This window comes from Meles meles, chromosome 9 (genome assembly GCF_922984935.1).
Source record: "Meles meles chromosome 9, mMelMel3.1 paternal haplotype, whole genome shotgun sequence".
In the NCBI taxonomy this organism is placed as follows: Eukaryota; Metazoa; Chordata; class Mammalia; order Carnivora; family Mustelidae; genus Meles; species Meles meles.
In genome coordinates this window covers 36,842,173-36,856,130 of record NC_060074.1, presented here as the reverse complement: position 1 = coordinate 36,856,130, position 13,958 = coordinate 36,842,173, and the positions used below count along the sequence as shown (strand labels likewise).

General features: G+C 32.7%; 1 protein-coding gene across 6 annotated transcripts in view; it reads right to left on the bottom strand.

The window, feature by feature from the left end:
* Window positions 1-13,958, bottom strand: part of AGFG1 (ArfGAP with FG repeats 1) — an 82,100-nt gene that overhangs the window by 17,519 nt on the left and 50,623 nt on the right. For 4 of the 6 annotated variants that reach the window (XM_046018384.1, XM_046018385.1, XM_046018386.1 and 1 more), the window contains exons 6-9: window positions 6,423-6,542; window positions 4,133-4,342; window positions 2,889-3,069; window positions 54-133 (exon numbers count right to left, since the gene is read on the bottom strand). In XM_046018384.1, coding sequence (XP_045874340.1) covers window positions 54-133; window positions 2,889-3,069; window positions 4,133-4,342; window positions 6,423-6,542 — 591 coding nt within the window. The remainder of the gene's footprint in view (window positions 1-53; window positions 134-2,888; window positions 3,070-4,132; window positions 4,343-6,422; window positions 6,543-13,958) is intronic. The other 2 variants (XM_046018388.1, XM_046018389.1) reach the window with 1 other exon arrangement.

Here is a 13,958-nt window from a genome sequence, read left to right as displayed (position 1 = left end):
ATATATATATATGCGTATATATATATGTATATATATATCGCAGAAACACGTACCTCCAAATGGAGCAGGCACACTTGAAGAAGCAGGCTGTGTCTGTGCAGAAGCACCCACTGGCACTGTTCCAAAAACGTTGCTGAAAACAAACACAGAAGGAGTTCTTTTTATTTTTTTTAAAGCAAAGGTAATCAGTGTAAAGGGTGGCCATAAAATGTGGAAACAGGTAATACTGAGAATACCATATATCATATATCATATATATATCATCATATGTATCATAGCAGTTCTTAAACTTTACATCTCAGGACTCATTAACATTCTGAAAAGTTACTGAGAATTCCAAAGAGTCTTTGTGTAAATGTGCTGTACATTAACAATACGTACAGTAAAGAAATTAAACCAGAAAATTTTAAAAATTTCATTCTTTTAAAATTAACCATAAAGCTATTACATGCTCACATAACTAGCATTTTTATGATAGAGAATTATATTTTCTATAACCAAAGGAACTTAGCAAAAATCAAAAATTTACATTAATATCACCACTCATTTTATTAGAAAAGTAATGTGAAGCTGTAAAGCTCATGGTGGATTAAAAAATTTTCTAAAATTCTAGTATTTGTTTGGACGTGTGAATTTTATCAGTTATTTTCCTTAAAATGACAGACTTAAATATTCATTTTTGAGAAAATTTCTGCCAAATATCCAAACCTGAATAACCATGGTATATCATTCTTACTTTTAAGGAAAACCAGTGTTCCATAAAACAATGGATGTATTCATTATTATGTGTGGCTGATTCATTCCACAACTCGAACAACCACACAAGCTGACTTTCCTCCAGTTACCCATGATACTTCAACATGCAGCAAAAATTATTTGATACATACCTTGCTTGAACACATAGAAAGTTAAGAGTACATTATTTAAGGGTCAGGATTTAATAAAATTAGATTTGCTTAGAAGGTTTTATTTTGGGGGGGCAAGAAAGAGGTGGAGAGAATCTCAAGCCAGCTCCCCGCCGAGGTTGGAGCCTAATGTGGGGCTTGATCCCACAACCCATGAGATCATGACCCAAATTGAAACCAGGAGTCAGATGTTTAAACAACTGAGCCACCCAGGCACTCTAGTAAAATTTACTGTTTTGTCAAGAATATTTGTAAGAGGGGCGCCTGGGTGGCTCAGTGGGTTAAAGCCTCTGCCTTCGGCTCGGGTCATGATCTCAGGGTCCTGGGATCGAGCCCCGCATCGGGCTCTCTGCTCCGCAGGGAGCCTGCTTCCTCCTCTCTCTCTGCCTGCCTCTCTGCCTGCCTCTCTGTCTGCTTGTGATTTCTGTCTGTCAAATAAATAAAAAAAAATATAAAAAAAAAAAAAAAGAATATTTGTAAGAATATATAAGTAAGTCTCAGGGTAGTAATGTACAGCACAGTGACCAGTCAATAATATTATAGTGCATACTTGAAAGTTATAAAGAGAGTAAATCCTAAAAGTTAGCTTTGTATGGGGACGGATAGTAACTACATTTACATGATCATTTCACAATGCACACAAACATCAAATTATTATGCTGTACACTCGAAGCCAATATTAGATACCAATTACACCTCATGAAAATAATTAAAAAGAATATTCATAAGAAAAACTAAATCAAGACTATCCACAAGTAAAACTGAGTATGTGGTAGTAAGAAATATAATGACTACTAGATGACTACTAGTACAGTTTGGTATCACAGTCTTAATTTGTGCTAAAGTGTTGGCAAGTTTTTACTTGTCACTGGTTCCGCACCATCAATACAAATGTCTACACTGAAAACACAAATAACCTGTGAGAACTATTATGACTATAGTTTTAATTTCAAAGACCCCTTTGAAAGGGTCTCACGTACCTAAATGTTCCATGGACCTCACAGTATGAACCACTAATATACTGTAATACAGTATCAATAAACCATGTGTTATGTATACCTATGTTTCCAGACTTTATGGTTACCTTGCTATAGGTCACTATTTCGTATGTCTAAACACAGACATCCTAATGAAACAAGATATATACAAATACTCTTAACTTTACTTTTTAGATTCAGTTTTCCTGCTTGGCATATAGAAAATCAATTACTGGAGAATCCAAGTAGTTAGTGTTACAATCTTCCCATTTCTCTCTAGAAAAGGTGCTGAAGGGAAACAAAAAGCTACTCAGATAACAGAAGAAAGAAGAGACAATCTGCAGGATGGAAAACAAAGAGATGGATAAAGCACTGTGTGGTTAAGTCACCTGTACTTCTGCATCTGTTTTCTTTCAGAAATGTAAAAGTTACAACTAGAAGAGTTTTTAAAGCTCTATTGCTATTAAAATGTGTCAAGACTTTCTGATGCCAAAAATACCCTCACATCAGATATATTTGAACACAGTTAATGGTATGCCTATGTGTTAATACTAGTAGGACACCGACGAGATACAGAATTGGATCCGGGGTTCTCTTGCAAACATTTCTAAAAATATTTATTTACAACTAAAGCTACAACATGTTACTTTCAGTGTTTAGTCTTCATGACTGAAAACTGTACCTTAAAAGTATATAATTTTCTAAATGGATTCTCTGCTCAGTATAATTAAATCTGTATATAACTCCTCACTCTGAGATGTGTACATACCCTCAACTATAACTTCAGTGTTCAGGAAAGAAAAGTAACAAAAGCTTTAATTAAATAAAAAGATAAAATGACAATTACTCAAGGATATTTGAATTAGCAAATTAAACTCAGTTTCTGCAAACTATAAAAATACTCAAGATTTTAAAAAATATGTCACCAGTCATTATTTAACATTATTATTCAGAGTCGAAAAAAAGATGACAACACGAAGCAGGAACACTGACTGAGACAAGGTACCTGCTAGCATTACTTGTGGAAGTATATGCGTTACTGGAAGTGGCTGCAGAGCTGAAAACGCTGTCTAGTTCTGCCAGGGCTGCATATTTGTCTGAGGATGCACTTGACTGAGTGGGAACTGAAACCACAGAACCAACAGGAGCTTTACCTGCGGTCCCAAAGCCACTCCCCTGATCACCACCTATAAATGAACAAAAACGAATTACACTGAAATTTTAAGTTATGCTTACAATTTATCAACCACATTTGCCATGAAATACGTGTACATTTAAAGCTGATTTAAAGCTAAGCAAATAAATGGATAGAACTCCACAGTTTTATCTAATAAACTACCTAGAAACCATTGGATGAGATTAATTGCTACACATACCACTGTGGTAGAGACAAAATACTGTTTCTGTAACAAAAATGAACACTGTAACAATAACATGTCTAGCTTATGTATAAAGAACACATTCTCAAAATGCTACATTAACATCTCCAAAACAGGTGATTCTCATTCAAGTGAACATCAAATTTATAAAATGCTAGACCCAATGTGAACAATTCATTAATAATATCATTTTCCCAGGGTTGTCCATGAAAAAATTAGAGACAGTAATAAAAGGAAACATTCCTAATAGCACTTACCACGTGCCAGGCACTGTTCTAAGTGACTGAGATACAACAACACATACAAGTTCAATGCTATTACTATCCTCATTCTGGAGATGAGAAAGCATGGTCAGAGATAGATCAGGATGCAGACTCCAGTCCAAAACCAGACCTCTGCTGTACTCTATCACACTATGCATTTTGAGAGGCAAAATACTGGCCATAAGATCAAAACCGCTTTAAATATATACTGTAAAAATAATGGGTTTAGTTTTTTTTAATACCAAAATATTAATGGCAAAAATAGTCCAAAACAAATATATTACAAAAACCACCACATAACCCTCCAGTCAGCATTACTAATAGGATTTGTTGGCCCTCCAAATCCTTCCAACAGTGAAGCATGCTTTCTAAGACAAAATTAAATTTTGTCACTTAATTTCTTTTAAAATTAGAAGCTTACAAATAGTTTCTAGGACTTCCAAAAGGCCTGTTATTGGATTATGGTAAATACTCATGAACTTTTAATATAGACAAAATTTCTTCATAACTATGAAAAGCATAGTGACCATAAATTATAATAAATATAACAAAATGTAGAGGATTGTTTAATATACAAATTTGTATTTATTTTGTTTAAAGCTTAATACCTTGCCCAGCACTGAAGATATTGTCTAAATTAGCAAGTGCTGCATATTTGTCTGTAGTCTGTAGACCAGCTTTGTTCGTTGAAACTTTACTAACAGCTGATGCTGTTTGATGACTCTGGGAAGTATTGAAGGTTCCAAAATCAGCACTGGAGGATTTGGGGAAGTTATCAAAATGAGCAAAATTAGCATTTACTGATCCAGCACTTCCACCTGTAACAGAATAAACAAAACACTTAAAATTTCTAGACTTCTCCCAAAATCCTTTGATAGATCATGTGATTTCTTCCTTAAGTGTTCTACAAGCATTTCTATTGGCAAATGGCATTTAACTTTAATCATCTACATATGACTTTTCATAATTTGGGAAACTATGTTTTCAAAGGCCCGGGAAACATGTAGGGTAACAAGTTACTATGTATTAATTATCTACACTGAAGTGAAGATTATAACTCATAGAAGAGTAACTCCATGATACTGGGTTTTAAACTCAAGTTACTTTATAGACTATTCAGCTATCTATGTACTATCACTTTTTATTAGTTCTCCCTGAACAGTCTCCATAAGCAAGACACAAAGTATCTTACACTATAAGATCTTATAGCTCCAAAACAGACATGGTTGAAACAAATCCTAGAGTACAGATTTAAAATGTTTAAGATGTACTATTTTGATCCACAATTTCTTAAAATGTGGTCTTTGAGCTTTAGGCTTATTTTACTTGAAGAGCTAATACTTAATTCCACATAATAATTTAATGTCCGTATAATATCATGGTTGTCCTCAGTAAAATCATGCCCTATTATATAGTTCAAAGAATAAAAATTATAGTATACAATGCATAATCTAAATATCATACCAATTTTTTAATTTATAGATCACAATTCACCTAATGGTCATTACTGTATATAGCCTGCTAAGAATTTAAAGACTGTTCTGTCCTCTAGAGACTTCTCTAAAGTACTATCAAAAAATTAAAGCCAGACTATTTCATTCTATGCTTTTGATGCTACACTGTTGGTATTAGTTCTTTACACCTACATATTAGTTTCAGCAATCAAAATAGTATATAGAGTTAAATATTAAATGATAGCAAAGCACAATTACAGATATTCTAAAAAACAGAAAGATACAGCTCTATTGAAAAAAGAAAACACACTTTTCCATCAAGTAGTATTATAGACATTGTAAAATTTACACTGATAAAATATCTTTCAGGAATTAAACTCCAGTTGTTTTCAATCAAAACTAAGTAATGTGTGTTGGTATTTAACACTGCGATCTGTTACAAGTAGCTGGTGAACAAAGTACATAATACTAACTTTCAATATTTGATGAAATTTACTTCAAATTATTAAAACCTCAATAAGTCAACTCTTTTTTTATATATTACTGTATTCTCTAAGTCTGAGTTTAGTAATAGTGAAAAGAGAATAAAAGTGAGAATTTCAGAATGATTATCATTAAAAGATGAGTAACATTCTATAATTGAAAAAATCCATGAAATAACATAAAACATACAAATTAGTAAAAGATGCCTACTTGACAACAGAACTTACTGTTGGAAGCCTGGAGAGGAAAAGCTGAAGTAAATTCACCAAAACTGCAGCTAGATGAAAGCATTCTAAATGCTGGACAGCCAGAAATTATGTAAATGATGGAATTTAAAGAAGGGGGAAAAAAAAAAGAAAAATGAAAGAAAAAGCTTTAAGACAATACACAGAGTTAAAAGTTGAAAGAAAAATAATCAGTCAAAAATCTAAAGGAGGGTTCAATGAGATTCTGAAAACAATATATTTTATGAGAGAGTACTCAATGTTTAAAGACCAATTCCTGCACAGAAAACTACTTCCAGTCTGATTATAGAGTGACTGTTCAATGGTCTCCTTTTAACTACTAGTATTTATCTTCTCAAGCTTGCTGCCCTGAAAATTGCTTATATTTTTCTATCTATGGAAGCAAACCATTAGCTTCCTTTATTCAGAGCCTAAATCAATGTGCCCTGAGATTCTAACAAATTTTAAGCTCTGTAATGCTCCTGTGCATAAAGAAATTTAAGGGAGATTCATATGCAGGAAAAGGAAAAGAGTAGACACTGAATTAGACAACACACCAGATAATTTAAAATAAAACAAAACAAACAAAAGGAACACGGAAAAAAATAAAGATTTCAGGTTTCCCCAGAGCTTTGTAAGGATTATAGAATTTAAGTTCAGAATAATTCTTCAAACTATATCTAGAGAGTTTTGTGTTTTAAAGTAAACATTGAAGCATAATGCCAGAGAAGCTCTACCTGTAGTTTGGGGCTGAAAAGGAGAGTGACTCGCTGTGGGGAAACCTCCAAAATTACTCGAACCACTAGACTGTCCAAATGCATCAAAGTTTGCAAAATCTGCATTTGCAGAATTCTGAGCTGTAAATGGTAAGGAACAATATATGTTAATGAATATGAAAATTATAAATGAAAAATATGACGAATGAAATTTTGTGAAAAGTTTCTGTCTCACAACTCACTTTAAAGAGAATTCATTTAGAAATCAAATCTTAAATCCTAACAGTGTTTATTGAACCCACTTTCAAGCAATTCATTAAAAAGTATCCCAAAATTTCCCCACTTTGTATTAACAATAAATGTGTGCACACACAATGCACTTTGAATAACCTCAAGAATATACAATAAAAGTGACTCTATTAAAGGAAACTCTAAGAGCATTAAATACATTAATTACAGTAATGTAAACACAGATGTAAGATTATAGATTACATTCTGGAAAATTCAGATTTAAAACGGTAGTAAGTGACTCATCAGCTATGTGAATCTAAAATAATGATACAGAGAACGTTAAATTCCTGGTTTTCTCTAAGTTTACAACTATTTTACACCATGGCATATAAAAATTTAAAAACGGAATGTGTAACAGGGACATGATTGCCAAACAAATCAAAGATATTCACATTCTGTTAAAAGCCTGCCATTCTTCACATATATTAAAATTTGAGAAATGATGAAAACAGTAATTTATAACGTTAGTGTACTTCAGACTCAGTGAAAAAGACCCAACTGGTATCTTCCCACAGGTCATCAACAAAAAAAGAGCAAATTTTTAGGCTTTTCTAAACTTAAAATATATAGCTAAGTAAAATAGTTCAAAAGTTTTTTTTTTAAAGGCTAAAATGGATGTTGAATAAGATTTTTTACAAAGAATATAATGAGAAGTGGCTGGTATGCAGGAAAGGGAATGTTAAGTGGGAAGAATGCAAAGCATGCCCAAAAGATAAAGGTTAAACGCCATCAGCATAGTAAAAGTCAGCCACTTTAAATCCTTTGCAGGCAGTATCACTTCAAGGAAGTTCCTGTGAAGAAAAAATCTTGTAAATGAGTATGGCTATATCTAACAGTTAAACAACATGTGTTTAATAATAATGAAAAAAATTAAAAACTCATATGGCCAGTAATGCAGGATCACTTAAATATACTACAGAACACTGCAGAAATAAAAGGCAGCCATTTAAAAAAAAAAAATCACAAAGAATATGTAGTGCTATTCAAAAATGCTTATCACAAAGTAAATAAGATAAATAGGTCAAATAAATTCCAAATACATTTTCATTTGCCAATTTTGTTAGCATGGTACCACATGCAAGGAAAATCTGCATTTTCATTACCCAAAGTAGTGAATTTTCAGATTGGTTATCATTTATTCCTTTGTTTGCTTGAGTTTACTAACCTTTTGCAATAAATATGTATTCTAACTTACACAAACCCAAAAAAAGTTATTAAATAAGAAATTTTCTACTAACAAAGTAAAACATTATCCTAGGAAGATAATCAGGAAAACTTACAGCATTTTATGTCATTACTCTTTTGTGTCTATCTGAAAGGGTATGACTGCAGCAGGGGGAAATGCACCTAAAGCAGACCTCTTTTTACTAGACACCTGAGCCACTTCCCTTCTTATGTCCTCACATCTAGCACGTCTGACAGGTGGAAGTGCTATGCTATATATACGTATCACTACTCACACTCTGTTCTTAAAAACCTTTTTAAACACATTTGTCCTAGCTCTCAAACATTACACAGTGGTATCTAAATTAAAAGGCTGCTTATTACATAACAAAATAAATTTTTGTATTTTCTGGATACTCTGAAATCTTTTTGTTATTATTTCTACTTCACATAATAAAATTCAATTTCTTTACAGGCTGATATTTTACTTTCCCAAAAATAAATACAATGAAAGATAAACTAATAAGTTATAAATAAAAGATCAATGTACTGAAAAATATTTTGGAAGAAATATGTACACAAGTTTAAATCATAAATATAAGTTTAAACCCAGTTACCACTTAGTATAACCAAATAAGCTTGTGAAAAGGGAATCTAAAATAATCAGAGAATTCCGTCTTAACATAAAAACTGTACAGCCTTGGGGCACCTCGGTGGCTCAGTGGGTTAAGACTCTCCCTTCAGCTCAGGTCATGATCTCAGGGTCCTGGGATCAAGCCCAGAGTCAGGCTATCTGCTCAGCGGGGAGCCTTGCTTCTCCCTCTCTCTCTCTGCCTGCCTACTTGTGATCTCTGTCTGTCAAATAAATAAATAAAATCTCAAAAAAAAAAATTGTACAGCCTTGGACAAGTCCCTCAACTGCTCATGCTCTACCAGTTTTTTCACTAGCAAAACAATAGGATTCAGTAAATGGTCTATACTTGCAAATCCAGCAGTATGACTACAAATTCAGCAGTATGATTCTATAATTTATAAGACAATGGGAATTGATTTTTAATAACTTTGGAATACTAGGCCCAGAAGAGGAAAATTCTATTAAAAGACAAAAGAAGTCGAATATTTAACTTATAAAGAATACAACTATCAACCAAAAGAATAAAAGAATATGGTACAGGAAGTTCTCAAATTTAGAGTAGGTTCGTATAGAGTATATACTACAAAAATTTTGAGTAGTATATACTCAAATTTAGAGTATATTTGCAAAGACAAGTTCTAAGTTTTTTGAACAACTTAGTTGTACATTTGAGAGTAAATGAAATGGATCTATACCTTGGAGAAAAAGGAATTCAGTCCCTAAGCTGGTTCATCACTTATAACCTCCAATATATGTGAGTATGTAGTCTACAATAATATATATTCTACAGTTAACTTACATTTAGACCATTATAGGGAAAATATACATTTAACACGTTTGAAACATCATCAGGAAACAAATCAGTTCAACATAATCCAATTTGTTAGTCAAGTCTACTTTATCACATTTATAAACACTGGTGTTTTCCAACCAGAGCACCAAACACATTAATCAAATACCTATTCATTAGGGCAAAGCAGGACTTTGTAATGCTTCTTTCAGTTTTTATATGGAGACATTGAATCTACTCAGTGTCTTCAACGACTGGTTATAGTAACTTTTAAAATTGTTAAGTACCATAGAATGAAATTTTAAAAACCAAAATTTTGGAAAATAAACACTAATAAATTCAATAATATAAAAATTACTATCTGGAACCTTAAGCAATCTCTATACAAAGAAATATAAACTGAACAGAATATGACAAAACAGTAAATATGCTTTTTAAATATAATCTTATTTCTAAGACCACAAAGAAGTAATCTCGGTTTAAGAATTTAAGGCACTAAAGTTAACCAGCCTGAACCTTGTTGAAAACTGTCTTTCATCTTCCGTGAAACAGGGGTACTCAGGAAAAAGGAAGATAAACAGAGACCAGAGTAGAAACGGACTGCCTTCATCAAATTCAGCTGAATTTGTTTCATCTACAAATTTAAATTTTTCAACCTCAACACTTACAAAGAGAACATTTCACATTAAATAACTTTCTTGCTTCTCTTAAAAGAAAATCAGTGTATCTAGTAATCCTGAGCCTGTGTATCCATGTGGCAACAGGGGATTAGAACATCCCCCTTTGCATGTGGTTCCTTCATTGTATTACTCACTGGTGTTAACTGGCTGGCAAGACAATGAAGTTTAACACCCCCAGTACAAGGTGTGACAAAAAATCAATGACAGTTTATAGTTCATAAGATATGTTTATGACCAAGCAAAATAACTACTAAATTCTTTAAGTTAATTACATTTCTAACTGAACAAGTACTTCTGTAGAAGTTGACTTTTCCTGAACACAGCAATAACCACACCACTGATACACATCTTCACATACCATGTCAACCAGAATGTTTAGATGAAGACATCTGGCTTTTAAGCCATTAAACTATCTGCAAACATAACAGGGTTCCCTATAAAATAATGCTAACTAGATTGGCATATCTGAATAATTATCATTTGCTGTTAAAAGTTCCATTTGTCATATCAATCTGTACAGGAGAAAATTTTCACCTTAAGAAGTTTTTTAAGAGGTGCCTGGGTAACTCAGTTGGTTGAGTGTCCAACTCAACTTTTGGCTCAGGTCATAATCCCTTGGGAGAGTCTGCTTGAGGATGCTCACCCTCCTCTCCCTCCACCCGCTGCACACCTGCTCACTTGCACATCTCTCTCTCAAATAAACAAATCTTAAAACTTTAAAAAAAAAAAACATGAAAATTTCGGGGTGCCTGGGTGGCTCAGTGGGTTAAAGCCTCTGCCTTCAGCTCAGGTCATGATCCCAGAGTTCTGGGATTGAGCCCCACATTGGGCTCTCTGCTCAGCCGGGAGCCTGCTTCCTCCTCACTCTCTGCCTGCTTCTCTGCCTACTTGTGATCTCTGTCAAATAAATAAAATCTTAAAAAAAAAAAAAATGAAAATTTCAGGGTGACAATTCAGTTATCAATGATTTTACATTTGTGGACCATACATGGAAAAATAAAGATTCTGGGTTCTTGTAAAGGCTAGCGGAAAGACAGAATGGAAAAAGAAGAAATAAATTATTAATTTTCTTAGCTTCCTCTTGTAGTATGTGTCTATATTTTATTCTCCTGGAATCAAATGGAGTTTTGTTTTTTTTTTTTTTAAAAGGTGATTTGACAGTATATTCGTAAATAAGAACTCCAGGCTAAAAAACTACTCCTCTTAGGCAACCTGACCTAATTGACGTGGTTATTAAACTATATCCTCACAGACTCATCTTTCCTACCATTTCTACCACATGTGGAAAAGAGACAAAATAGTTAAGATCTCATATCAGTCTGATAAAATTACACAATTCATTTTTTTTAAAACATATTCTACAATTAAGCAATAGCTATTATTTTCAAAGATCATTTTAAAGGAGTTATTGATGCTATGAGTGGAATCATGGTACAAAGCAGCTTGTGGAGCCTGCAATGACCTGTATAACTATTTCTGGCTACCTATTTTTGGCTAACAAGGCTACCTGGAAGATACAGCATTAATTCCCTGAATGGTGAATATTCACAAATTGCATTTAAAGACAAAAACACAAGGGAAACATGAAATAAACTGAAAATTTACAAAAGAAATTGGTAGTTACTTATCAGTCATATCAAATTGTATTTCAGTAAGTGTAAAACTGAAATAAATGCAAACTATTCATGAATTACAGAAGGTTTCACTCTATATTCTTAGATTCTTCAACTCCTTTTCCCAGCATTCAAAAGCAACAGGTGGCAACAGAGAGCTGGGGGCTCACCTACCACAGCCCCAACATCCTAAGCTTCCTGATTTCTTACCCTTCTCAGTATAAACTTTGCTGAGAAAGATATCCTCTTTATCCCAGAATCCCTTTTTCAAGCAAACATACATAAATTATACCATAATTTCCTTCTGTAGCAGGCCCTTAGAAAATACTTTCATTAATATTTATTTTTCTCATTAATATTTAAAACAAAAATTCTTTTAATGCTGGCTAAAAAGAAATGTGGCTAAAGAGCAGCTTTTCCATAATTTTTGAACTATCTTAAACAGTACATTTTGGGTGTGTGTGTGTATATATATAAAAAACATATACATACAATATGTTATACTTCATACCATTATTATCCAACTATATAAGCCAGGTCGTCAAATTAAAAAGAAGGGCCAGCATCACAATCTCACAGGTGAGTAAAAGAAGGTAAAATAAGTTCTAAAATACAAGTAGGAAATCAATTCTGTTAAGTGCTAGTTGCTGCTATGCTCACAAAATAGTGAAAATCCAAGTTTTGAAAAGATAGTCTTAAATTTTTCTTGATTATATAATTGAAGCTATGATAATTAGTGACAAAGAAACAGTAAAAAACATTAGCTAATACATTAAACATACATGCAAAAATATAAAGCAAAGTTTCAAATAATCAAATAAAACGGCTACAAAATGACTAAATCAATTCTTAATTTGTGATCCACATTTGGTTTGTTGCTTACTCAACCACTGACAAATGCAAACAGGTAAACTTTCTATGACATACACAAAGCTTATTGGCATTCAAAAGATTATTTCATGCATATCTCTGATATAAATACAATGTAGGTTTTCAGACCATTTACATCAGAACTAATTTTTTAAAAAAAAAGTAGAAGGAAGCATTAAGAAACAACAACTCTAAAGACTCATTCTGAATCCAAAGCCCATTTCTTTACACTACAATATGCCATTTCAATGTCTATTACAGTTATTTACTATTACAATTAGAAAGGCACAAGTAACTACATCTATACTTTAAAAATCAACTTTTAAATATTACCTAGGTAACTGCAATGTTTCTATATTCATTCACAAAACAAAACTCCATAATTTCTAATTTCCAGTGAAGTTCATTTAACTCTTTGTAACAAACATGTTAAGTCTGGGAATAGAAAAGAAGTTGTATTTTCTAGAGCCAACCTGAAGATACTGCTACTCTAAAAACAGGATAATATGAACATCAATAAAGATAATAATGACAACAGATTTGAGATGTAGCAAATGTTAAATCTATGAATCCATAATGATATGAAACGAAAAACAGATCATCATTAAAATATGGTGGGGCTTCAACCATTCTGATATATGACTGGTCAGAATTAGTCATATATTAACTTTCCTATACAAATGATACCACTGGGTAACCAAAGATTTTTTAAAGATATTTCAGCTCATAAATGAAGTAATGATAAATTTAGAATATCAACATTTTGCATAATGGACCCAGGGACAGAGCATCAACAGCTTACCCTACAAGAACAGAAATAATCGATAATACGTGCCTCTTAAACCATAAATAGTAAGTTTGCACCCCTCCAAAAATATAACCTGTAACGGATCATATATCTAGAACCAATTATCAATTTAGAGAGAAGAACCTGTCAAGGGACCCCCACAGTGGTGCAATCAACAAATTCAGAGTAAAATCAACCAAATAGTCTGCAGGACAAATAACCTGATTTCTTCAACAAATAACAGAGGAGAAAAATGAGATGGAGGAAGAACCCACAGGCTATGGGATACATGTCACAACTACAGTGTGTACACCTTATCTGAATAACCTCTGTGTGTTTGTGTGTATGTGTATGTGTGTGAGGGTGTCTGAACTGGAATGGAAAATCTGAATAGTGACTAATGAATAATACTAAATATTATTATTACTAGTTAGGGAGTGGTAACACTACTGTGGTTATGCTTAACAAAGTTCTTCTGTTTTACAGATACATATAAAATATTTAGGGATAAACCAGTATGTCTAAAATTGCTTCAAAATAATGTAAGAAAAGGAAATGAACAGAATGACAAATGAAACCAGATTAGGCATAAGCAATGAGTACACAAGGGTTATAATATCTGCTTTTGAATATTCGCAATTTTCCTTATTAAAAGGGTAAAAAAAAATACATTAAAAAGTCTTTTCCCATTTTTCTCTGGAAAGAGGTCATGTCACTAACTGTCTGAC